General features: G+C 45.9%; 1 protein-coding gene across 2 annotated transcripts; it reads left to right on the forward strand.

The window, feature by feature from the left end:
* The first annotated feature begins 57 nt into the window (after positions 1-57).
* CAVIN4 (caveolae associated protein 4) lies at positions 58-24,263 on the forward strand. Of its 2 annotated transcripts, XR_005064985.1 has the most exons (3): positions 58-826; positions 7,146-8,345; positions 24,253-24,263. XR_005064985.1 is itself a non-coding variant. In XM_037035997.1 (2 exons), the coding sequence occupies exons 1-2, from the start codon at positions 419-421 to the stop codon at positions 7,851-7,853; spliced, it is 1,116 nt and encodes a 371-aa protein (XP_036891892.1). In that variant the 5' UTR covers positions 58-418; the 3' UTR covers positions 7,854-9,684. The 2 variants fall into 2 exon arrangements, 1 of the variants encoding a protein (XP_036891892.1); XM_037035997.1 differs by lacking the exon at positions 24,253-24,263 and having other exon boundaries at positions 7,146-9,684.
* The last annotated feature ends 1,331 nt before the right edge of the window (positions 24,264-25,594 follow it).

A 25,594-nucleotide genomic window follows, 5' to 3' on the forward strand; every position in this document is an offset into this window, starting at 1 on the left:
AATTTTAGCCCCTAATTCCCCTCTGCTTTTACAAATGCTGCTGGAGAGTACGTAATGGGAAGTGCCCCATCCGACATTTGGAGTTCGCTTTTTTGGTCATTCGGCTTCTCTGCCCAATATTGGTAGCATGGTGGCCGTGGTGAACTTTTTTGAGAAAAGCTGTCCTCTTCTCTCCCCACGGTCTTATTTGAGCCCCTTAGTCAGCCAGTAAGCATGTTTGGAACCGTCCCCAGTGCGTTGCAAGGGCTCATATTGCAGACGGTCACGTATGGGTATTTGTAGTTATAAATACTTGACCAGTCTCCAGGGGTGGGGCTTCCAACCCTTTAAACAGCTCTGTTGCCTGTTATCAAGTGAACTCGTGGCTCTGCGTGTCAGAATTGATTGTGGTAAGCAGTCTTTGAGAAATTAAAAGAAAATGGAACACAATAGGTCTGCTTCCAATGCTGATAAGATCCACCAGAACCGCCTGTCCAGTGTGACAGAAGATGAGGACCAAGATGCCGCTCTTACCATTGTGACCGTGCTGGACAAAGTCGCCACCATCGTGGACAATGTGCAGGCGAGCCAGAAGAGGATAGAGGAGAGACACAGGGGAATGGAGAACGCCATCAAGTCCGTCCAGATCGACCTGCTGAAGTTTTCACAGTCACACAGCAATACGGGCTACATCGTTAACAAGTTGTTTGAGAAAACCCGGAAAGTCAGTGCTCACATTAAGGACGTGAAGGCCCGGGTGGAGAAGCAACAAATTCACGTTACGAAAGTTGAAACTAAGCAAGAGGAAATAATGAAGAAAAACAAATTCCGTGTGGTAATATTCCAGGTAAGCTTGCACTCGGGTTTACCTCGGTTACTACTGTAATCTCTCACCTCCTTGAACGGCCAAAAAATCCTCCCAGAACCTTCCAGTGTTGCCTCTTTAACTGTTATATATGTTCATGTAGCAGAATTCTGTGTCAGCGGGTGTCTCAGGATAAAGCCGTTTCTGTGTTAACTAACGTACTATCAGGTCCATATTTTGAGCCTCTCAACCATTGCATGTAATATGAGCTGTGGACCAGAGCTGAGGCTATTTCTTGCCTTTGAAACTTAATATTGGTAAAGCTCTTTCAGTATATTAGCCATATTAGTGTGATGCCTTCTCATACACTTTAGAGTGTTAGACCTGGGAGAGACCTAAGGAGCTGCTAGTATAAAACACCTCTATATTACGAAGAAGCAAACTGAGGGCCTGTACTCTCACAAGATGTTTTTTTCCTTTTTGTCATGGAGAGCCAGGAAAGCCCTGAACAATAAAATGTAAGCTTTTCAGAATATTGGAAATTGGAATCTTTTGGAATTTTTATACATAAGTCACAATAATAAGAAACTGTATTTTGTAATGAACCAGGCTGTTTTTCTTAGTTTTCTTACTGTTATTACAGTTGTACAAAGGTAGCAGTCACATACGTGATTCCTACTATTTAATTACAAAGTCTTTTCACTTAGTCTTTTTCACGTAATAGTTTTTATGAGGCATAACATACTGCACAGTTGAACTTACACTTTTTAAAATAGGACCCTATTCATGGCAAGCGCAGTATCTATAACGTATTTTAAAACTTACAAATCAAAAGGAAAACATGAGCTCTCCTCCCACTGTAGAAAAGTGGGGAAGTCATTATCAGACAGTTCACAAAAGACAGAATACATGGGCAGAATTCCACCTTCACCTATTTAAATATTTGCAGTTACTAAAGCATAACACACTCAGAGTTTAAGGGTAGGAAAAAAACCAGGCACGTCAGTATTTTGCTGGCAGGAGCACTGATTGGTGCAACATTATTCTAGAGGACAGTTTTGTTGGTATAGATTAAGAACTTTAAAAATTCACAAACCTTGTGGCCCTAAAAATCCATGTCAAAGAATTTGTTTGAAGTGTAAAATCAGTAATACGTGCAGGCCTGTTCATTGGTGTGTATATATATTGTTACCATTTTTTTTAGCAGATGGATACCCATAGGCTTAGGGGAAAAACCTAGAAGAATCACCACAAAGTGAAGGAGGAACACAGTTGGATTGTGTAGGCAGGTGTTTATACCACACGAGGGATGTGGGCCGTAACCCCGCACAGTGTTCTATACCCGTTAGTCAGCTCTCCATAGCCCTCTGTGGACTGATAAAGTCACGGGGGAGTATTTTGACTCTGTTTTTAAGAGCCTGATGGTTGTTTAGGAAGAAGAATTGGGAAGAGAGAGAAGTGTTGCTTATTATTTCAAAGGTCGGTAGTAGGGCCATGTCATTTCCCTTTCCTTCCAGGTCCCTGGCCGTTCTTCCCCAGGCTTAAAAGATTGAAAAAAACCAGTCACCTCAGTCTCAGCAGCCAGTTCCAGCATGAGCGTGCATAATGGAGATCTGGATTTGTTATTGGAGAGTGTGGTAGCTGTACTTCAGTTCACCTTCCAAGGGCATTAGCAGTAAGGGGTCCATATCACCCTCTGCTTGCCTGGGGCGTGTCTACAAGCATTCTTAGTGTCCAGCGTTTCGCCTGAGAAAGAATGGACCAGGCACCAATCAAGATTTACTGAGGCGAGAGCAAAGACGTTTCTGACAAGTTCTAATTGACTCATTTGTCTGTTGACATAGTTCTTCTTTTAAAAAAGTTAAGATATTTCTATATTCACCCACTTCCTGCCTGAAACTTGCTATTGGCCCCCCTTTTTATTGGCCCCCATAGTTACTTGAGCAAATAGAAGATGGTCTGAAAAAGCAGTTGAGAGGCGCCAGTTAAGTCAGATCTCTTTCCTTGTAAGATGGAGTGCTGGGAAGATTACGGGAAATTAAGTTATTCAGAATGAGCAGTAGTCTGTCAATAAGCAGTCAGCTACAATGGGTGACCTGGTAGAAAAAAGACAAAGGCCAATAATAATGGACATGGAATATGGATTTGATGATTTGTTAGATGTTAGAACACTATTATAGTCACACATTCACACGATTATTCTTAAAGTTCTTACACTTCATTCTCATAGTTCTTCTATATGAGTGGTTATATTGAGGATGCCCTCGCCACTAAAATTAACTGGAAGCTGAGTAATTCAGCTACAGGATATGGGCGTTTCCATTTGGGTCTTTCCTTAAAAAGTTTTCCCTGGATACATCTTTCTGGTGGCAATCTTTCTTGGTGTTTCATCTCCCACAGTTGGGTGTGACTGACCTTTCAACTGATCCTGGACATCGGCATTAAAAAAAATCTACTCTTTCTTATATGATTATCATTCCTCTTTGAACATACTTTCACTTTGTTGGCTTTTTCATCACACAAGCCAGGGGTCTCAGTGTGTCTTCTACCAGTTGGCCCAGTAACTGAGATTCATGGTCACCAGACGAGGGATCAGGCCGTTGCTAATGATGCTTCTCAGACTTGTCTGTATTCCAAACTCCCCAAGCTGTGTGACTGTGATCCTCAGTCATGACCCAGAGTACTTGTTTTATTTATAAAGATCATCTTTTTCTTTAACCTGGGCTTTTACATCAATATATTATGATTTCATTTGGAATTCAACTATATCAACCGTACAACCTTCAATTATTATTATTTTTTAATATTTTACTTATTTATCTTTAGAGGGGAAGGGAAGGAGAGAAGGAGAGAAGTATCAATGTATGGTTGCCTCTCGTGGGTCCCCTGCTGGGAACTGGCCTGCAACCCAGGCATGTGGCCTGACTGGGAATCGAACCGCGATCGTGTGGTTCGCAGGTCCGCGCTCAATCCACTGAGCTACACCAGCCAGGGCAACCTCCAATTATTATTACAGTGTATTCACCACTGTCTCCTGGTCCCTCTGACTCACAGGAGTTGCCGCAGAGAGAACCATGTAACAGGTGCTCTCCCTGACTCTACCTCTGTTTTCTTTGCTTTTTAAGTCTGCTTTTATATAACTTGTTGTGCTATTGAAGAAGGGTATGTGATCCCTGAGTTAAGTCATCTCTGATTTCACAGCGGGATTGTGAGGGGTTTTGCCCCTAACGAGCAGTAATTATTTGGGGGGCTCCTTTCTTTTCTAATTATGCCTTCTTGGGCCCAGCAGCCCACTCAGTGTAGCGGAAGCCGCTCCCTGCAGCCGGGGTCGGGAAGGCAGAGGAGTCATTTTGCTCCCTCTGATTCATCAGAGAGCTAGGAGATGCCCACCCTGCTTTTTTTTCTAAGCTCCTAGACTCTCCAATACTGAAGCCAAAGAATTTAATTTTAAATAAGTATCCAAAGAAATAAGGTTCCAGGGGTACCTTCTGGACTCTCAGGCTGGTCGGTTTTTAGAATCCTTGCAAATATATTTCTTACCTGCTTGTTCGTTTTCTTTTGCTCCGGTTTAATTTGGATATCCAGCAGGTTTTCTTTAGAAATTTTAACTTCAGGGGTTCAGTTAAAAGTCTTGTGATATTTAAAGCTGTGCCTGTCACGTTTTAAAAACAGTCCCTAAACAGGGACTTGGGTTCCTTCCGCAGCTGTGTTTCTGGGCTGGTTCTCAGGGTCACCTGTGTCTGCCATGTCCCCAAACCCAGTTCCCATTCTTTCCCTTTGGACACATTTGACGGTTGGTCCTTCCCTCTCTTGAAACTTCTCGCTCTGCCTCCCTTTTTCTTCAGCGGTGGGAGGTGCTCCTCTCTCTTGGACTTCTTCCGGCCTCATTGGCTGATGTTTCTCCTTTTGGTTTTCTCATCTTTTCTGATCTACTTGTTCAAAATCCATTTATCTATAACACTAAAATCCAAACATTTCTGATTTTTATTTTACAATTTATTTTGGCAGCAAGATCCAGCTAGACTCTAACTCATTTGATGGCAAAACCTGACCTGAAATAGCCTGAGGCTGTTTAGTCTTTAGCCCACCTTAGGGTCAGTATTCATATTTTTTCCATAAAAATGTTTCCTCCGAAGATTTTACTTGAAATGTTATGTAATGCATCATATTATTTTCCCCAAATATGAAATATTCTGAATTCTGAAACACATCATGGCCCCAGGGAGTCTGAATAACAGAATGTAGACTCCTGCACTCAATGTGATCTCTTTAATCACATGATTTCTAATTTAACCTTTATGTTAATGACTCTTAAATTTGCATCTCTAGTCCAGACCTCCCTCCTGAACTCCACTCTGACATACTCAGCTGCCTGTTCAACGTCTGTGCTTGGATTTCTAGGAGGCGTCTCAGCATCTTCATGTTTGGATGCCGTCCTTCCCCTCCAGTCTCTTCCTCCTGCCGACTTTGTCGTCTCATTTCATGACACGTCTGTCCTTCAGTTGCCTAGACCTTGTACTTGAGAACTATCACTGACCCTCTCTAACACTCCACCTCCTAATCTCATAGCAGATCCTGCTGGCTCCTACCTTCAGATCGGATCAGGAGTCAGACGACTTCTCACCACCACCTCTGTCAACTCCCTGCTCCGTGCCTCACCTCCCTTATCCCGTGGCCTCCAACCATTCTCCCTGCTTCTTATCTGGTCCCCGCAGCCTATTTTCAACAGAGTGATCCGTTTATAGTGTGGGTCAAATCATGTCACGACTCTCCTCAAAACTCTTTCAAAGCCTTCCTCTCACACTCCAAGTAAGAGCCACGGTCCTTGGTACAGGACACAGAGCCCTACAGGATCTGGCCCTCCTGCTACCTCTCTTGCCCTCGCCCCTCTTCCTCTTGGGCCCTTGATCACTCTGCCCCAACCACCCCGCCCACCTCGCTGCTTCTCCTTCCCTCCCAGGGAGACGGACGCATTGCCTGCCCGTCTAGGCTCGGGTGTCACTCTAATAGCGGGGGCTTTCCGAGCACCCTCCCCGTCACTGTATTTCCCCTGGCCCTGCTTTATTTTCACCTCTTAGCACTTGACACCATCCAACATTCTCTTTATTTATTTAACTTGCTTCTCTTGGAAATGATAAGCTGTACGCTGGTGCTTTTTCCCACAGGAGGTTGTTCTCAGTTCCCAGCACATTCACGGTGTGGGGCAGGTGCTTAGTTACTGTTTGTTGGATGAAGACACAAACCTCTGGTTTGATCCACCAGTCGCACTGGGCGTAAAACATAAGACACGTCTTTGCTTCAGGAACTTACCATCAAGTGAAAGCCTCGGGAAGACACATACATAAGTAGAGCTCCAGTTCAACTCACACTGTGATGAATAAATAGAGATGAATAAATAGAGATGAATAAATACCTGTCCTTTTGATGTAGAGTGGAGATGTAACTAAGCCTCTTGGGGAAGGTGGGGACATAGTAATCTATTATTAAAGGAAGATACCTTTTACAAGGCTGAAGAGAGGTGAAGGGGCATTAAAGGCAGCCAGAACCACGTACGCAGTGTCGCCCTGTGTGTTTGGGGATTGAGGGCGGCTGGGTGATGCTGGACCTGTGGTGTGTTTAAGGGGCTTAGCTCAGACTGAAGAGCCTTCTCATCACACTGAAAGGTTCGAATGCTGTCTCTTGAGTGTTGATGAGCTCTGAAAAGTTTTAAAGCAGAGAAAGGATGTGGTCAGAGCTATGCTTTTCAAATTATTTCTCAGGAAATGCTTAGGTGACATTTTTGAGATAGAAGTACCACACAAATTCGGGTCTCAGGGTGACAAGGACCTGAATTAAGACTGTGGTGGAGGCAAGGAGGAAGGAGGAGGGATGAGTTGTTAAGCAGTATTGTTGACAGTGCACAGAGAGTGGCGGGGTGTGGGATGAGAAGGAGAGGAGAGATTTGGGGCAATGGTTCTGGGGTTTGTAGCTGGCACCTGGGTGGGTAGAGGCCCAGGAAGCAAAGTAGCTGTGGAGAGGATGACGGGCGGGCCTGGAGTTTGGGACATGTAGTTGTTCCATCTAGGTGGAGAAGTCTGTTCGTTATTTAAAAATGTGTCTTCATCCTCAGGTAAGGGGAAAGGTAAAGCGAAAATATTTGTGACTTTGCTTACAATTGGGTCCGAAGGTGGAGGAGTGGGTGAGGTTGTTCAGGGTGTGCTTGGGAGATGAAGAAGAAATAAGGACCAAGGAAAGAGAAACGCGGAGAAATACCGACATTGAAGGAGTGGGCAGAGGACCAGCCACCTGTGGAGGAGATTTCAAGGCGTGGCAGAAGGGCTAAGAACTGGCCTCTAACATGCTTTCTCTTTCTGTCCTTCAGGAGGACGTTCAGTGTCCGACCTCCCTGTCTGTTGTTAAAGACAAAACCCTGACCGACAATCAAGAGGAAGACACTGAAGACCTCTTCGATCCCCCCGTAGATCTGTCTTCTGATGAAGAATATTACGTTGAGGAAAGCAAATCCACCAAGCTTAAAAAGTCAGGCAAGGAACACATTGACAATATCAAGAAGGCGTTTTCCAAAGAAAACATGCAGAAGACACGGCAGAACATTGACAAGAAGGTCAACAGAATTAGAACCAGGATAGTGACCCCAGAGAGGAGAGAGAGGCTGCGGCAGTCGGGGGAGAGGCTGCGGCAGTCAGGGGAGAGGCTGAAGCAGTCGGGGGAGAGGCTGAAGCAGTCCGGGGAAAGATTTAAGAAATCTATTTCTAACGCAGCTCCCTCGAAGGAAGCTTTTAAGATACGTAGCCTTCGGAAAGCTAAAGGTCAAACGGGGACCGAAGGTCCCGAAGAGGCCAGGGAGATGGGTGTGGACATCATTGCCAGGGGTGCGTCTCTGGGCCCCGGCGGGGAGCTCTACACGGAGGAGCTCAGTGAAACAGACCGTGAGGAGGCCAGGGTGGGGGGTCCTCCCCACAAAGGAGGGGAGATGCCGACCCCCGAGCCTTTAAAAGTTACGTTTAAACCCCAGGTGCAGGTAGAGGATGACGAGTCTCTGTTGCTAGATTTAAAGCAGTCTTCTTAAAGAGGAATTAAGTATATTTTAAGTATAAGTCAGCTTAATCCTTCAGTGCCAGTTTAATTAGTGTAGTCACTTAACATTTATAGGCTATTTAGGAAAAATAAATGTTATGATTTTTATTTTTTATGTTTAAAATCTGAAAGGTAATACAGATATTATGTGCATTTCCCAGGCACTTCCTTGGGAATTCTTTCACTTTTCCCTGGGCTTCTAAGATTCTAGCAGCTTCTTCTCCTGTCACTCTCACGGCAGCTGCAGATTTTTAAGTGCCTTTCTCTTGCTCACCAGAGAAATAGGTTCCTTGAGAAGGTTGACGAGGTGTTCCATAGTTTAAAACAAGTGAGGGGCAAATTCGTGGCCATTGTCTGCAATGATCTCTCAATTTTGGTCTCGATTTGATGGGGTAGGCAATTTCCAAGGGGATCATATCACCCATATGTGCAAATCAACAGTTTTCTTAGTAAATTAGCAATCACATCTTTTTGATGCTTCTGCGTAAGATGCCATACAGCTCTGGCATCACAGCTGTACTTCCAGTGAGCAGGTGGCACGTCGCCGGCTCATCCGCTCATCAGTGAAGGAGAGGGTTTGCCTGTGCAGCCCAACTCCGAGCACGGGCGTGAGGGTCACAGGAAACAGTGCACATTCTGGGGGAACAAGAAACACAGCCAGGGGAACGAGCCCCACTGATTCCTCAAAAACAAATCGAATTAATTACACCTTCCGAAAAAGCCCTGAGCACCAAGCGGTGAGGACCTGGATTGGACATACACCAACGCTGGTCTTCTGAAGCCTTTTCACAAAATCAGGAATGAAAAATAAGGGTTTGGGTGACATCTTTTTTTTTTTTTAATCAAAGACTAAAATGAAACCTTGGGTTTGAGTTGGATCTTAAAAGTTCCCTTGAAAAATCTTTTTCTTGACTTTTCCTCTGACTCGGGTCCGTGGGGAGGGACTACAGCAGCGTGTGTCTGAGCAGCGGGAAGCGCAAGCCTGTGGCCGTGTCTTCAGGAGCCCTCTGTGGAGTCAGCCCTGCCGGGGTGGGTTTGGGATTGGCCTCGGGTATTTCTGTTTTACGGTGTGAGCCCCTCAGGGGGCGTCTGTCCAAACCAGTGTTCACAGGAGTTCACATAGCCTCTTTGGGAGGGAGCCAGGTTCCACCCTTGACCTCAGACCTGGCCAAACTGGAAGCAGATGTCATTGCTAAGGAGTAACAGGGACGGCCCTACTGGGTCCGCATTTCTGGTGATGTTTAAGTCTCCTGGTTTCATAACAGGGAAGGTATGATGGAACTGCGGAGGTTGAAGAATTCGGACAACACTCAGCTTTCAGATCTGTTTTGGATGCGCATGTAGTCATTGTAATAAACGTACGTGAAGAGACAGGCACACACCAAGGCAACTGAAAAAAATTTGACTCAGTTACCCTGAGATTTGGGTTTGGGAGTTTGACTCAGCATCATTTCTTCTTCACTCTGCATGAATACATAAGATCATAAATTGTTCATCTCATCTTTTTATATTGAAAACCAAAGTGTGTACAACATTGAACAATACATTGAAATAAATAAAAGTGTTATCATTTAAGAAGAGCTTGGATGCCTAATCACATATTTCCTGAAAGCCATGATAAATTTGAGTTAAAAATGGCATATGACAAAGTCTAATGTCAGTGTCTTATTTGTAAATATTTTTAGTAATAATGAATGCAAACAGCATGGTGTGAATTTGATATAACAACCCTTCTTATGTTGGCTATGTTTCTAAGTTGAGAAGAATGTAAACTTAGAAGCTTGTTCTTCTAGCCCTATGCAGAATAAATGAGCAACTGGCCTGAACTATTTTTTTGTCAAATAGGACTGTGGGGGAATTTTTGTCGCGTCTGTTTCCTCCTGCCCCGTTATGTAGCCGCACCTGATGTTGCGGAGCATCTCCACGTTGGATGCATTTGAGTTCTGACGAGGGGGGATGCTAACCTGTCTGCCCTTCATCACGGTAGACTCTGTGCAAACCCAGGAACACTAAGACAGTCATGTCCCCAGACCCTCACTGTGACCTTGTACTGATTCTTGGACAAGGACTTTTCCTTCCACGTCGCTTGTCTCTCAAATTGCTCCCCATATTTAGAATATTCCTCATTTCTGCAGCACCGTTGTTCCTTCTTTCCCCCGGTTTCTTGATGTAAAGAATGTCTATTTATAGTGGGCTGCAAAATCACACATCCTCACTAATGCAAGGGATATTCTCGTCAGCGTGCCTTATTTTAAAAGGTTGAAACAACACAACAGATTTTCCGCTGATTTTTAACCGCTCTCTTTGTTTTTGAAATTAGACGCTCCCTTTTAAACGATTTGTTCGACTAAAAGCAGCAGCTGGATCTGTCCCCCTTTCTTTGTGTGAGGCGGAACGATGTGGCCTCAGTGGACCCCGGGTGCGTGGAGCCCGCTTTCAAGCTAAGCCCTTCCACAGAGTGGACAGCAGGGAGGTCCAGCTCGCTCTCCTGCACAGGAGGGTCCAGGGCCTTCTTCTGAGACCGTCTGCTGGCCTGGCTCTGCCTTGCAGGTTGGAGAAACGAGACCGAGTCTGAACTAGTAATAAGAGGCTCGTGAAAATTCAGCTTGCTGAGATTGTATTTGTGGTGTGTGGGAACTCCTTGGAACAAGTTTTCCTAAATTAAAGATACACACCAAAATACAGCATTTTCATTTCGGCTTCATTCTTTGCCTTCCATGCACATTTAAGGGTTTGCTTAGAACAAGGCCTGAAGTTCATTGTGATTCTATCACCTGAAAGGCAGGGGTCCTGCCACGTAAAATATTCCACAGAGTCATTGTTTTTTTTTAAAATATAGTTTATTGATTATACCATTACAGTTGTTCTATTCCCCCCTTCATTCCCCTCCACCTGCACATTTCCTCCCCCACCCTTCTCCCCCCCTTAGTTTATAACCACGTGTCTCAACTTCTTTAGATTCTATATTTCTCCCACTATTCTCGCCCTCCCCCTATCTATTTTCTACCTACTATCTATGCTATTTTCTGTGCCTTCTCCCCCCTTCTCCTCCTCCCACCCCTCTGTTTCTAACCCTCCATGTGTTCTTCATTTCTATGGTTCCACTCCTGATCTAGCTGTCCTCTTGGTTTGCTTTTGTTTTAGGTGTGGTTGTTAATAACTGTGTGTTTGCTGTCCTTTCACTGTTCATATTTTTCATCATCTCTTTCTTATATAAGTCCCTTTAGCATTTCATATAATAAGGGCTTGTTGATGATGAACTCCTTGAACTTGACCTTGTCTGAGAAGCACTTTATCTGTCCTTCCATTCTAAATGAAAGTTTTGCTGGATAAAGCAATCTTGGCTGTAGGTCTTTGGATTTCATGACTTGGAATACTTCTTTCCAGCCCCTTCTTGCCTGTAAGGTCTCTTTTGAGAAATCCGCTGACAGTCTGATGGGTACTCCTTTGTAGGTGACTGTCCCCTTATCCCTTGCTGCTTCTAGGATTCTCTCCTTCATTTTAGTCTTGGCTAATGTAATTATGATGTGCCTTGGTGTGTTCCTTCTTGGGTCCAACTTCTTTGGCACTCTCTGAGCTTCCTGGATTTCCTGGAAGTCTATTTCCTTTGCCAGACTGGGGAAGTTCTCCTTTATTATTTGTTCAAATACATTTTCCACTCGTGGCTGTTTCTTTCCCCCTTCTGGTACCCCTATAATCCGGATGTTGGAACGTTTAAAGATGTCCTGGAGGTTCCTAAGCCTCTCCTCATTTTTTTGAATTCTTGTTTCTTTACTATTTTCTGGTTGGATGTTTCGTTCTTCCTTCTGGTCCACTCCCTTGATTTGAGTCCCATTTTCCTTTCCATCGCTATTGGTTTCCTGGACATCTCCCTTCATTTCAATTAGTTTAGCCTTCATATGTTCCTCTAATTTGTGACTAAGTTCCTCTAATTTGTGACTGTACTCTACCAATTCTGTGAGCATCCTGATAAATAGTGTTTTAAATTGGGCTTCTGAGAGGCTGGCAATCTGTTGGTCGCTTAGAGTTATTGGCTCTGGGACTTTGAGTTCTTGCACCATCTTTTGGGCTGTTCGTGCCTGTTAAGTAGCAGGAATGGAGCCCTAGGTTTTCACCAGAGCAGGGCAACTCAGTCGCTGGGTTGTGACGTTGTATGTGGGGGCGGGGTCAAAGAGGGACAATGGCTTCCCTCTGGTGCCCGCCTTCGCGACCCCCACCAGCACAGCAGCCACCACTGTCACCAGGGCCACGCGCCCCGCTCCACTGCACGCGAGTGTGCCACCGCCGTCAGCCCTCCACCACTGGGTTCGCCCCCTGGGGCCTGCGTGGTCCGTCTCACTGTGCGCAAATGTGCGACCTTGGTCAGTCTGCCCCGCACCCCGACTAGGTCCGGGCTGTCTGCGCTCCTAGGTCTGTCCTTCCCGACCTTGCTCCGATGCTGGCTCCGCCTCTCTTACCGTCCCCGTTGAATGGTTGGTAGCTGTTGGACTTCCGTATAATTCGGTTTTCTGGTCTCTGGGTGTGTCTTAGTTCTCCAAAACTTTTGTTGTATCCAAACTTGGTTGTGGGAGAAGGCACAGTGTTTCCACCTATGCCTCCATCTTGGCGGAAGTCCTCCACAGAGTCATTGTTAACTGCAATTCCATTATGTGAAATTACTGGGCTGCTTTTTCTGAGATATATTTTTTATAGCTTTTTAAAAATTGAAACCTGATATAAAAAATTACAGACGATCCCAAAATCAATTGCCTGGCACACTTGAGTCAAGACTGGGGGGCTGATCGCTAGGGTCTCATCCTCAATCCTGTTGGAATTGGGCCAGTGCCAGTGCCTGGTTTGTAGCGAATGAGAAAGGAAGATGCCTCAGTGCTGAATTTTGTTGTGACCACTTCTCACTCACGTGACGTCTGAGGATTTACACCTGCTGCTGCCAGGTCAGAACCCCTCGGTGTTTGGTGAGTGGACAGGAGACCCAGGGTAACCACTTCCTCACTGCGAAGTCTCCTGGGACACCCAGGGATTCCCCGGAGGATAGAACCGAGTCGCAGAATGTCCTCAGGCTTTGGATGTGCCTTGGGTGTCCTCCTCAAATCAGCTGTGCTGGTCAAAGGCCCTCACCAGACTGCCCTGCCACTGGGTGCCTTTGTTCCGATGCCATTGGCTTCCCTTTCATTCTGGGAGATGACTTTCAAGTTCAATGATAATGTCCATTTTCTTGTTTTAGTTTTCCTTGGTAACCTCCCACACCCTTAGGAGGGGCCTGGTTAATCACTCCATATAGTCAATATCTCTATTACCTTCACACGCCAGAGTCCATGGGTGGCACCGAAGATTTGAAGATGAACGCACACCCTCTCTGCCTCTCTCCCAGCCGTTGTCCATGGCTCAGTGTTCTGACAGTCAAGCAAAAATTCAACAGTGTGGCGAGTGCTGTGTATAGGATGATGGAAGTGGAGAGAAGACAGTGTTTCAGTAGAAATGGGATCACACATCTGTCGTAGCACCTGCCCTGGAGTCTAGGTTGAGTAATGTCTTCTTGAGTAGACTGTGCTTCTCAGGGGCAAGGACTGTGTTTTACTCATGTTTCTGGGCCACTGTCCTTGGGGAGCCATCCTTAGGTGTCATAAATCCAGAGATGAAGAGCGTGGTCCGTGCACTTCAGGGGCTTTTCCACCGGGGGAGGAGGGAGACGCCTAACCCAGAGCACTGTGTGATAAGGGCCTCACATTAAGAAAGGAGAACAGGAGCAGAGCGGCAGAGCGTCTAGCAAACTGGGCTGTCGGATAGTTAGAGAAGAGGATGCCCATGCTTGTGTTGGAAGACCAGTAGAATTCGAGGCAAGATGCAGCTAGAGATGCTCTGTGATGGTGTTTTGGGTTTTACACCGAAAGCCATTGAGGAGTTTTAAACGGAGGAGAACGAGATGGATGTTTTCGAAAGGTCGCTCTGTTGACTCTCCGGGGGCAGGGAGACCGTTGACTTGGGCCCTTGCATTTCCCGCTGAGAGAGGGGGGCCCGCCTACAGCACTGACAGCTGCAAACCGGCTAAATGTGGATGTGGGTTGTGCTGGGCAGCACATGACAGCCGGGTTTCTGACTTGGGCAAGTGGCCATGGCACTCACTGCGATGGGGGTTCTAAGATAACAGTCCTGGGGCTCTGACAGCCTTGGCCCATAGCCCCAGGCTGTAGCCCGAGAAGGAAAGGGGGAGCAGTGACTTTACTCCAGAAGCTCCCACCCCAGCGGCCTGCCTGCTGGGGCCGTTGCGGCTCCCCACTAGGCTTGAAGAAAAGCCGGCTTCGAAGTGATCTCCCCTTGGCCTCTCCACCAGGACCGCAGAGCCCACCAGAAGCAGGACTGCCTTTCGGGCTGGGGCCACTGAGAGCTTCTCTCCTGTCTCTCGCTTTGCTCAAGGCCAAGTTTCTGCTTGCTCATTGTGTGCACCAAAGAAAAGCTACTCTCGATTTTTAGCGTGGATTTTTTCCCCTCTAACGTCATTCGTTTGGCACCTGAGGGTTCCCGCCAGCACTGTGCTGCTCCTGCAGCGGTCACTGCGGTGAGAGCTGCTGCGACCTGGTGCGGTGGCCAGCCAGGCCAGGTTCAATAGCTGTTCCTGTCAGTACAGGAGCCTCCCGCTCCTCGTGGGTACCTGGGTGGCTGTCCCGTTAGATCTGAGTCATATCACCACAAATGTATGAGGGGCGTCAGGTGGGTGTGAGGCACCCCATCCCTCTCCTTAAAGAGGGATGGTGGCAGCCTGTCTGGCTGGTGGCAGAGTTTATAGAGGGATTGCCAGCAAAATGGAGACCCAAGTGTCATCTTCATTCCTGGCCGGGCCCATCTCCAGCAAGTCCCTCAGGTGCAGAGCATCTGGTAAACTGTTGGAGAGTGTGGCTTAGACTGAAGACGCCAGACAGCCCTCCTCTCTCCCTCCTGCATGCTCCGGGGGGCGCCGTGGAGGGCGAGGTTTGTGGAGCAGAGCAGGGTCCCTTGTCTTGGCTGGCAGGGAAGCCACAGGCCTGCCTCACACACTCCTCCTCCGGGGGCGCAGAGGGAACGGAGGCCTCCACTCTGAGAAGCCCAGCTCAGGTCAGCAGGCAGCAGGGAGATGGGGGCAGAAAGGCCACAGCAGAACAGAGGGCCCACCTCAAAGCCACAGCCTGGCATGTGCTGTTGAGGCCTGAGGTGCAGTTAGATGTAGCCCAGTGCAGGGGGCTGCTACTCCTGAGGCCTGTTGGGGGCACACGGACTCAAGGTGCTAAACCTCGGTGATTAACAAGGGGAGGAAAGGCAAGTTGGATGTTACAGATCACAGCCCAGGAGAGGGCCGGAGAAGCACACCTGTTAGATGAAGGTCGGGTAAGTGAAACCGTGGGTTTTTGTGAGGCAATTCAGGCCATTTGACCTGGAAGGAGTGGATATAGATCTGTGAAGGAAGGAGTGGGTAAGGAAGTTGGCTAACTTCCAACGTAGGCTATTCTTATAAACAATTCTGAATTTTCTCCCGATCACTTTGTGGCCATCATTATCCTTGGAAGGGTAAGGATTCTTCTGTTCTCAGTCACTGGTTTCCAAACTTCCCTGGTATAATTCGCTTTAAGGGGAGAAACGTATACTGTTCTAAGCTTACATTTAGACTACAGTGAACACCACAGTCTGGATGGTTTGGTTCAGTGTCTTGCTTGGCCTTCAGAGCGGTATTGCTCCTGCCTGCAGTTCACCCACAGCATAGCCTGGGGGAGCAGCCAAGTTATCCGGAGAGTCTCATGGGCTAATATTAATAACTTTGGTATCAGAGTCTCAGTGGGCCTTCTATCTGAACAAGCTTTAAATTCTCAACAAACTGTCCATGTAGATACACTGTTTTAGGCTAAAACAAAACCTGTTGAAATGGACCTGTCACTTTTATTATTATTAGCACCTTTCAAGTGGCCACATTTATTTAGACTGTTTCCATAAAGAGGAGAAATAAATTAACAGAGTTATGCATGGGATGTGCTTGGCTCTAATTCAAAGCAATGGAGAAGACTTCAGAGGGGAACAGGCTCTATCCTTGTCCAACGAAAGCAAATAGGACTACATTTTCTTTAACAGGAGAGGATATATTCAAACAAAGCACAGGTTGCAGATCCGTGAGGGAAGTGCCCCAAAATGTTCTCTCCTGGAAACTCCTACGTCTTCCTCCTGTAAAAAGAGGTCACTAGTGTTACAGACTACCTGTAGTAGAGAGTAAAATCACTTAAGGTTTACGAGGCATTCTCCCATATTCTTCAAAAGTCACGGCCATCCAGCCCCGCTGAGTGGCTCAGTTGTCTGGAGCGTCATCCTGTGCACAAACGTGTTGTGGGTTGGAGCCCCAGTCAGGGCACGCACCCAGGCTGCAGGTGCGGTCCTCGTCAGGGCACGCACCCAGGCTGCAGGTGCGGTCCTCGTCAGGGCACGTGCGGAGGCAGCTCATCAATGTTGCTGTCACACTGATGTTTCCCCGCCTCTCATAAAAAATCAATAAACATATCCTTAGGTGAGGATTTAAAAAAAAGTTACCACTGTCCGATGATAAAGATTTCTTTTTTCCTCTCCAGAATGACAGCTTCTGGGAGGAGGCAGGACTGGAAAGAGGCTAAGTAACTGGTTAGGGTCCAAAGGAACCTGTAATTATTCTTACGGTTTGATGGAAACCAGGCCATACGCGTAAGGCGGGTTATTTTCCTTGACTTTTGAAATTTTGTGCAGAAAGGATGATTCCTTTCCCCCACCCTGGGGGAAGGTAATTCACATAGGAATTGTGAAACTTAATCATGAGTCTCCCAGGCCAAACACCAGCTCTCTCAACTGAGTTCAAGATCAAAGCTAGGAGCACCTTTAGATAGTGCAGTGGAGGGATCTGGAGAAGGGGTATTGGTGGTCTGTGCTGTCGTGGAGGAGAAAGCCAAGGGAAATAGGTTTCTAACAGGGGAAGGGGCTCGGGTTAGCCACAAAGAAAGCCTTCTACTCTGCAGACACCTTCTTCCAGAGGGGGATTAAGAATCAACAGTCCTGGGGGGGGGGGGCAGGGTGGGACACCAAGCACCTGGCGGTGAACGCATGCATCTCCTTTTTGTCCCATAGTTTCTCTAAGGAGCAGCCACGAGTGGCATATTCACACAGCTGTTTTTGTAGAAACTTTTTTCGTGTCCGTGCCTTCTGTCTGAGATTCTGCGTCAACAGCAAGCAGCTTAACTGTGGTTCTCATCAATAAGATAATGTCTCTGTACCTCCCCTCAGTGTCTTCTTTATATTAAGTATTTAACAAGTTAAATACACACTTAATACAAATGTGTCTTATTTGTATTATTTACCAAATGAAAACAAATGAATGACCCTGAACTATGACATCCTCTGTGAAGATCTTTGAATTCAGGCCATTTATTTATTTGGTATTTATTGAACATACCCTATCAGCCTGGCACAGTCAAGGCTCTGGGAATATTGCAGCTAACAAGACAAAGTCCCTGCTCTCAGAGAGCTGACATTCCAGAGAGAGACTAACAGTCAGTAAGTCAACACAATGTCAGGCAGTGATAAGTGTCCCGAAGAAGAGCTCTGGCCGGTGCAGCTCAGTGGACTGAGTGCTGGCCTGCAAATCAAAGGGTTGACAGTTCGATTCCCAGTCAGGGCACATGCCTGGGTTGCAGGCCAGACCCCTGGTAGGGGTCGTGCAAGAGGCAACCACACATTGATATTTCTCTCCCTCTTTCTCCTTCCCTTCCCCTCTAAAAATAAATAAATAAAATCTTTAAAAATGAAAATGTTATGAAGTGAAAAAAATGAAAATATTGTTAAATAAAAAAGAAGAAGTCAGGGTTGGGAGGGTGGTGCAGGCTGGGTGCCACCTTAGAAAAGGTGCCCAGTGAAGCCTCTTGGATAAGGGAGCCACAGTGCCCTGAATTTAATGCAGGTGTTCCTGGGGAAAAAATTTCAGCGTGACCAGGGGATGGTGGCTAAAGTGGGCGGGGATGGAAGAGTCTGGGGAGTGGGGTGGTACAGGCTGTGGTTTTTACTCTGAATGAGGACATGACCTTGTTGAACACTGACATGATCTGATTTACTCATGGCATTATTTATAGTCAGTGAAAAATCAAACCAGTGTTCACGCAAAAAGCTGACTACAATTGCTGTCTTAGTTCTCATTGCAAAGGAAATCACCCAAAATCTGAATGTTTGCTCCTTAATAGCTTACTCCTCCTCGTCCCAGGAAAACTCAGTGTGGCTCAAGGCTGACATCTAGTGGGTATTTTCATAATTGTTTATACATCTGTAGTTTGGAACACACTGGCTCTTAAGGATGGAGGGTGAACTTGAACATCAGGAACAGGATGACACAACAGTAACGTTATTAGAACATTACAGTGGATTTGCCTCCTTATTTTTCTTTGACTCATATTCAGGAAATGTTGCATTTTCTAGGATATATCCACAAGAACTGGTGAATATAGCTGCTGGAAGATTATAGCATCAAAGTGATAGGCTGATGTAGGGAGAATAGGTCAGGAGTTGGTGGGATCAACCAGCAGCAAGTTCTCTTGACTTCAGGGGTGGCCCTCAAGAGGTGGCCTGTGGTTCATTATGTGTCATCCAAGGGCGAGTATGTTCCAAACCTGGGCTTGAGACAGGTGGCAGGTTGGCACTGATTTATAGAAGTTGTGTGAGCTGGTGAGTAGGGCCTGGTGGGAGGAAGTTCAAGGCAGTGTGGAAATACTGCAGCTCAGGTGCGGTTGGGTGCTTCCCCAAACCTGGCTGGGGCACTTCAGTGTAGCCGTCAAGAGCTTTAGGTTTATAATTGGACACCTGGCTCCATGCCGCATCCTGCCATTTCCCAAGTACGAGACTTGGGCCAGTTGCACTGTGTTTCTCAGTTTCTAAACAGTGCCCGCTTTGTAAAAATGTTTCATTAAGTCAGGTAATTTATGCAAAGCACTTAACACACTAGCGTTTAGAAGCAGTCAGTAACAGTGAGGTCTAGAGAAACCATAAGTAGCCATTAGAGGTAGAGAAACAGGCTAGTGTGGTATAATAAAATCTGCATTAAAAACGTTTTTTTTGCCCTCAGCACTTAACACTCACAGAGCTTGGCTCTTACCCATTTTGTATATTTCTATGATTCGTTTAATCTGCATTGACTGGGGATAGTTGAACATTCTGCTTAATTAAGGTACATAATTTATACAAATAGAGATTAAAATTGCTCAGCGGCTTTCATTCCTTTTAGGAAAAAAGACCCAAATGCTCAGCTCCACCGGATCTGGCTCCTGACTGCCTCTGCGTTGTCATCAGTTATTACTTTTCCCTCTCAGCGTCTGCAGTCCCGACACACAGGCCCTTCTGTGCATCCTCCACTCCTTTGTCCCACCTGTCTCAGGGCCCTGGCTAGCCTGGCCCCACCTCTCCCACCCACCCCAACAACCAAACACACACCTGGTTAACATCGTTGGTCTTCCAGATGCCGGCTTATGTGACACCTCTTCCAGGAAGCCCTCCCTGCCTCCACCCACCCCCACTGGGCAGCTGTCCCTTGTTAAATGATCTCATAGCTTTCTGCACTTTGAATGGCTCTTCAGAGCACTTATCATAGTTTCAGAGCGTGTATTTGGATGATGATTTATCTGCTTGACCCCCTGCTCTGTCCCTGCCGTAGTGCCTGGTGCATTTCGACTCCCATGTATGTTTTTGGAAGAGTACAGAGAGTGACCTGAAGACAGAGGGATCTGGTCTGAGGAGGGCAAAAGTAGCTTTACAGTTGTTGTGAGTCCTCGAAACAGAGTTTATTCTTGTGTTATTGTTTATCATTATTATTCACCTACATTTGTCAGCCCCTATATTGAGTCCCAAGCAGGAAGCATTTAGGTTTGAGGCTTCCACTTTTATCAAACGTCAACCTGCAAGAAGTGAGCAAAACTTACGTGGAATAAAAGAGCTTGCTCTACTCCACCAAGGCCACCTCTCGCTCCAGACTGGTCCAAATCCTGGTCCCACCAGTGGGCAGAGCCAAATTCCAGGCAGTTCTTTCTCATTTGCATTTCCTGTGGGTGCCAGCGTACAGAGAGAGCTGGAATCACCCAGAAATTGCTGTTTCCCCACCGACTGCCTCAGGCTGGTCCTACAACTGCAGTCACTCAGAAAATACCAAGTCCTCGTGTCACTTTCAGACCCAGGAGTGGTCTTGGAGTGATGAACATTCCAGTCTGGTGTCATGATAACAGCTTTCTCTCATCCATTTGCAAGTTTCTCAGCACCTACACTTCACTGAAGGAAAAAACATCAAGCCACCCAGCAGGGTTTATGAAAAAGCACTGGTTGCCCGTGGCATCCCCTCCCCATCCTCAATCCCCCTGCCCAGAGGGAGTCACTATAATAAACCTGTGTTTGGTGTTGTGTTTAGCTAGTAAGTTTTAATTTAATTTACTTCAAACCTGTCTTCTCAGTGGGTACTCCAGTCCTACCCCCTGGGGGTGTGAATGTTTTAGAGAAATTTGGCAGATTCTTACTGACAAGCTGGGGCACTTGACCCTGCCTTGCCTGGACCTTACCCGCAGATGACCCTGAGACAGCAGGTACGTTGAAGGTCTGTAGGAAGCACCAGAAGTCCAAGTTTGCTGGATGTTTTCTTATTCAAAGCCGTTGATATAAAAGCTTTCTGAAACTAGGAGTGATGGTTTGCCACAAGTGCCGCTCACTTTCCTCCAGTAATTTTGTAGACCCGGAGGCCTGCTTCGGCAAGCCTGGCGCTGGCAGCATGTGTGCGGGTGGGCCAGGTCTCTGACTGCACAGGATGCCTTTCGAGAGCAATGCTACCCCTGTGCCTTTGGTAGACCAAGAATTGACTCAGCACAGCTGGTGCTGCAGATCCTTTATCTTAGGTCCCCAGGACAACTGACCCTCTGTAGCCATGTCTTCTGAGACAGCTCTCCTTAAAGTCCAGTGAGCCTAGGGACATACACCATAATCTTTGTTGTCCTTCCCATAACCCACAGGGCAATTGCTAGTGTGTTTTCTGCAGCATCTTATAGGTTATTACGACTTTCCCCTCTTTCTTAGATTACGTAAGTATTTCCTAGCTGGTCTATTTTGATCCACTCTTCCTCCTTTTCTAGAAGACACTCTGCTCGGAAGTCGATGTGTGCTGGTTATCAATGTATGGCCTCTCAGCTTCAAGTGCACAGTGGGTGCATTGCGGTGTCCTTTGGATATGTTTCCTTTGCTACCTGCACAATACTATAGTTTGTCAGTAGAGGGCACTGGAGCAACACAAGGAGGGGGGTTTCTCTCCTGGTTGCGTGTGTTGCAGGCCCCTCAGTGTGCAGGGCTTCCTGCAGTGCACCTGGCTGGCCCCAGCCAGCTGCCAGAGCTGCCTGTGGTATCCCTGGCAGGTGGTTTCATAGCAGAGAAGCTCCAGACAGTTACCTGCCTTTGAATGGCTTCGCCGGCACAGAGCAGGAGGGATGTTCAGCAAGTTCCACCCCTGTGACATCTCTGCCAGGCAGGGAGCCACACCATTCCCTGTCCAAAAAGGTCTGGGCTCAGCCTTGGGGGGCGGGGGGCTCTTCCTCGGGAAGTGGTTAACTGCTCCTTATATTTGCTGTGCTTATGCAGGGTAGGCGAAAGTAGGCTTATAGTTGTTTGTATGAACATTACAATAATAGATAATAATACAAGAAAAAACCCTGAATAACTCTGTGTTTCTCATACAAGTGTAAACGAACTTTTGCCCTGCTCTTTTTACATCTCTTTCTTTCTTACCAGCCAGTCCCTCGTTATGCCAATCTCCTGCTGAATAATTAATGCTGCTTGATATGAAACTTCCCCAGATTGCTGTGTAGTTTCTGTTTCCTCATTAGACCTTGACTGGTACACAGTGTGAGCATTTTGAAATGTAAATCTGACTTTTTCACTCCTACTGCTTAACATCTTTTTATGGTTCCCCTCTGCTTGTGGAATGAACAGCCACCCGCCCCTTGTTTTCCTGGTTTCTGGGGCACAGGCACAACCTCTTATTCCAGAGTCTCCCCAGGATTCTTCAGATGCAGTTTCAACAGACCCTCCTCCCTCACCTTTTCGCCTGGTAAGTCCCTACTCACCTTCAGGCCTCAGTTTAATCACCTCGTTCTCCACCTTTCCTGGCTAGGTTGAATGTCTTTTATTCACTTTCAGAACGCCGTGTAAGAATGTATTTCTATGCTTGCAATTTTATATGTCTGTGTGGTTCTTTTGCATTAATATCTGTCTCCTCCCCTGCAGATTGTGAACTCCTTGAGGACAAGAGACTTGCTTTTTCGGCTCCTTGGAGAGCCTGCAGCCCCAGAGTCTACAGTGCCTGTCAAAGCAGACATTCCAGATTGTTCTGCTGTCTTGGTCCAAAGACTTCCCTGTCCATACTCCAATTCGCCACAAGGTGGCAGGCTAAGACACTCTGATAGGTAATTTTTTTTTTGTTTTTTATTTTTATTTTCGAGAAAGAAGTAGTGTTTCAGGTTAAAACGACGTTCTTTGAACCAGGAAAGGATCCCGTTGAAGTGAGATTGAGTCACATACTGTTACAGAAGATTTCTCTGAAAATGTCCTCTGCTCCTTTACTTCTTCACTGAGTCTGAGGAACGATCTGTCACACTTGTAACAAGCAAGACCAAGAAGAGATTCTCACAGGCTATTGTACTATTTAGAAACCACCGGAACCCGAGCTCCGATTCAGGGACAGGGTGGAGGGGAGTATTCGTTGCCCCTCCCCTCACACTTTGTTTTGCAGTAACTGTGAGCTGGAGAAGAAAGGTTTAGAGCGATGGGTCCCATCCGGTAGTCCTAGAGCCAAGCTTGGCTCTGCCTGTTTTTGCAAGTAAATTTAATTGAAACAGCCACACCCATTTGTTGTTATATTGTTAGTCTTTAGCACAACTATGAATATTTGTGACAGAGGCCATACGTTCTGCAAAAATACTTACTATCTGGCCCTTTAAGACAAAATTTGGAACATCTGGTCTAGAGGGATGTAAACTTTTCTGAAGCTTTAGTATCTGGTTAACATTCAGCTGACTTCTCATCAAAAGGAGTGATTTGACCTTTTCCTAAAGTCGGGGAGAAGACCTGTCTTTCCAAGAAGCAAAGAGATGATGTGGGATGATACAAATTTTTTGGAAATTGTGGCCATGTTGAGGGCAAGGGTAACTAGCCAGAACATAGCTGTAAGGAAGCAAAAGGTGTTTTACTAACTAATGCAAAGAGGCTCCGGGACACACCCGAAGAGCAGGGTGTGTTCCAGGATGTGGTTAAAGAGCAAAGGTTAGTCAGGCAGATAGCCATCTGGACAGTCACTAGGGAGGGAAATTTTGCCCCTGTGCACGAGCTCAACTGACCAATCAGGTAAAGGAGCATGAGCCAGTGCACGAGTTAACTCACCAATAATCAGTAACCCTATTGTGCTGATGAGCCAACCGCTAACCGCCACATCTGCTTCCACCTCGATAAAACCCTAAGCCTGTAAGCGTTTGGCGCGACTCTCATTTGCAGCCCTTGTGGGCGCCGTGTCTCCGGACACTTTGGAGAGTTCGCCCCTGCGCAGGTTAAACTTGGCCAATAAAGTAACATCTTTGGAACCCTGAAAGTCTCCGACATTTGTTCTCGCGGTTGGTGAATGCAACGGCCACATAAGTCAAGATTATATTTATTAATTCATTTCAGGAATTGGGTGTTTAAGTGTGTTATATCTCTTCCTTTTTTAAAGATTTTATTTATTTATCTTTAGAGGGGAAGGGAAGGGGAGAGGGAGAAAAATATCAATGTATGGTTGCCTCTCATGTGTCTCCTGCTGGGAACTGGCCTGCAACCCAGGCATGTGCCCTGACTGGGAATCGATCCTTTGGTTCGCAGGCCCACACTCAATCCATTGAGCTACACCAGCTAGGGCTATCTCTTCCTTTTTAAAGTGGAAAATAGGGGCATACATGATGTAAATTACTTGTAGTTTCTTAGCATGCTTTCCCAGAGTGGGACTGTTATGTCTCTGCTACACTAATTATTTCATTTGTCAAGATACCAACCAAAAAGCTCAGTAGCCATTTACTTTTCATGCAAGAAATATTCTTGGCAGGGTTGTTTTGGGTTATTTATGAGTTGGTGAGTGCTCAGACATTGCCGAGTCAGACTGATGTTAAATTCATTTTGTAAATTTTAAACCGTAAAATACATTTTCTTTTCTTTAAAAAAAATTAAGTTGTTTTATTGTTGTTCAATTATGTAAAATACATTTTCTACAGATCACCTTCCTGATAAAACATTTTGGGTAAAAGTAGTGCATATTCCTTACAGTTGCTCAGTGTTCTTATAAAAACAGGCAAATCAGAAGTAAGTGAATCATTTTAGAGATAAGAAATTGGCTGGCCCTTGCTGGATCCCGTTAGTGTGGTCAGATGATTGCTGTGGCCGGTGGCCAGGTTCGTTTGGGGGAAGGAAGGGAGAAAGAAGCGTGAGGGGGAAATTCTTAGATTGTCACTACTGGTGGAGAACAAAGCAGATGGGCTGTCCACCCTCCTCTGAACGGCACCTTTTTTCGCAGAAAGTTTTTCAGGCAGGTGGTTCCTTATTTTCCGAGGTAATTTCGGACCAGGATTTCCCCATCTCCCTAAGAAGGGACGTGGGTGTGGAGTCTCTGCGGGTCACACACATGCATCACATCTTCTTAGAATCCTCTCCAGGTTGTTGTACGTAAACTTGTCTTTAAAATATTATTTCTTCTTTTCCAAACACTCCATTCCCCTATTTACAGCCTCTAGCTGTAATTATTCATATGACTTCTACTTAAAGAATTTCAGTGTTTAACTTTAGTCCTTTGTTATTCTAGAATTTTTAGTGTTGATTCATGCTTCAGTACATATATTTATATTGCAAAATGAATTTTGGAGAGGTAGAGCCAAACTCCTAAATAAACCACACGCACACAAACCCATTTGTTTGTAGCACGAGAGCTACAACCAAAAGCTGGGATGTTGCCGTGTCAACTCGAGCTGAGACCATTAGGCATCTCAGAATTTTCCCTGCTTTTCGCATGTCAGCAGATGACTGTGAGAGTGTCTTGCGTATTAATCTTGGGGCTATGAATAAATTTTAGCAAATGGACAACTTTGCAGATACGGAATCTAAGATTAATGCAGATCAACTGCATATGCATATATAAAAACAAAAAATATGTAAATATATTTTACATTACGTATATTTATACTATGTGTACACACATAAAAATAATATATACAAATATAATAACACAATTGTTACTAATTGTGCATAAGTAGTGTTGCACTACTTGGCAGTATGTTTATGCATGTCAATCAACACACTTTCACAAAATATATTTCAAACAGCATTTCCCAGACAAATGTTAAGTGTGTGCTGGGTATAAGGATTCCATGGGAAGTCATGTTGGAAAGTGCTGATGTCGAGAAACCCTCTACGTCTATGACACCTGACAAAACCCAGAGCCTCGGATTGTCATAGTCATGCTCTGACAGGAGCTTAACATCGTAACGCAGCCCGGGTGGCTGTTCGTTCCACGAGCAGAGTGGAACCATAAAAAGATGTTAAGCTCCTTTGTCATTTGTGCCAAAATAGAAGCTGGAGTCAGCATTCCTATGAATCAGATATTTTGCTCACCTTTTTTCACTCAGCTTTTCCAAGCTCTCATAGCTCATTTTACTGTATCATATTGGGTGG

This window comes from Sturnira hondurensis, unplaced genomic scaffold, assembly GCF_014824575.4.
Source record: "Sturnira hondurensis isolate 20B ecotype Veracruz unplaced genomic scaffold, ASM1482457v3 Scaffold0022566, whole genome shotgun sequence".
In the NCBI taxonomy this organism is placed as follows: Eukaryota; Metazoa; Chordata; class Mammalia; order Chiroptera; family Phyllostomidae; genus Sturnira; species Sturnira hondurensis.

Bases quoted from the DNA above. Each gene is read 5' to 3' on its own strand.
- CAVIN4 (XM_037035997.1), top strand. From the start codon at position 419: ATGGAACACAATAGGTCTGCTTCCAATGCTGATAAGATCCACCAGAAC. The intron at 827-7,145 runs GTAAGCTTGCAC...TCTGTCCTTCAG, and splicing joins TCCGTGTGGTAATATTCCAG to GAGGACGTTCAGTGTCCGAC.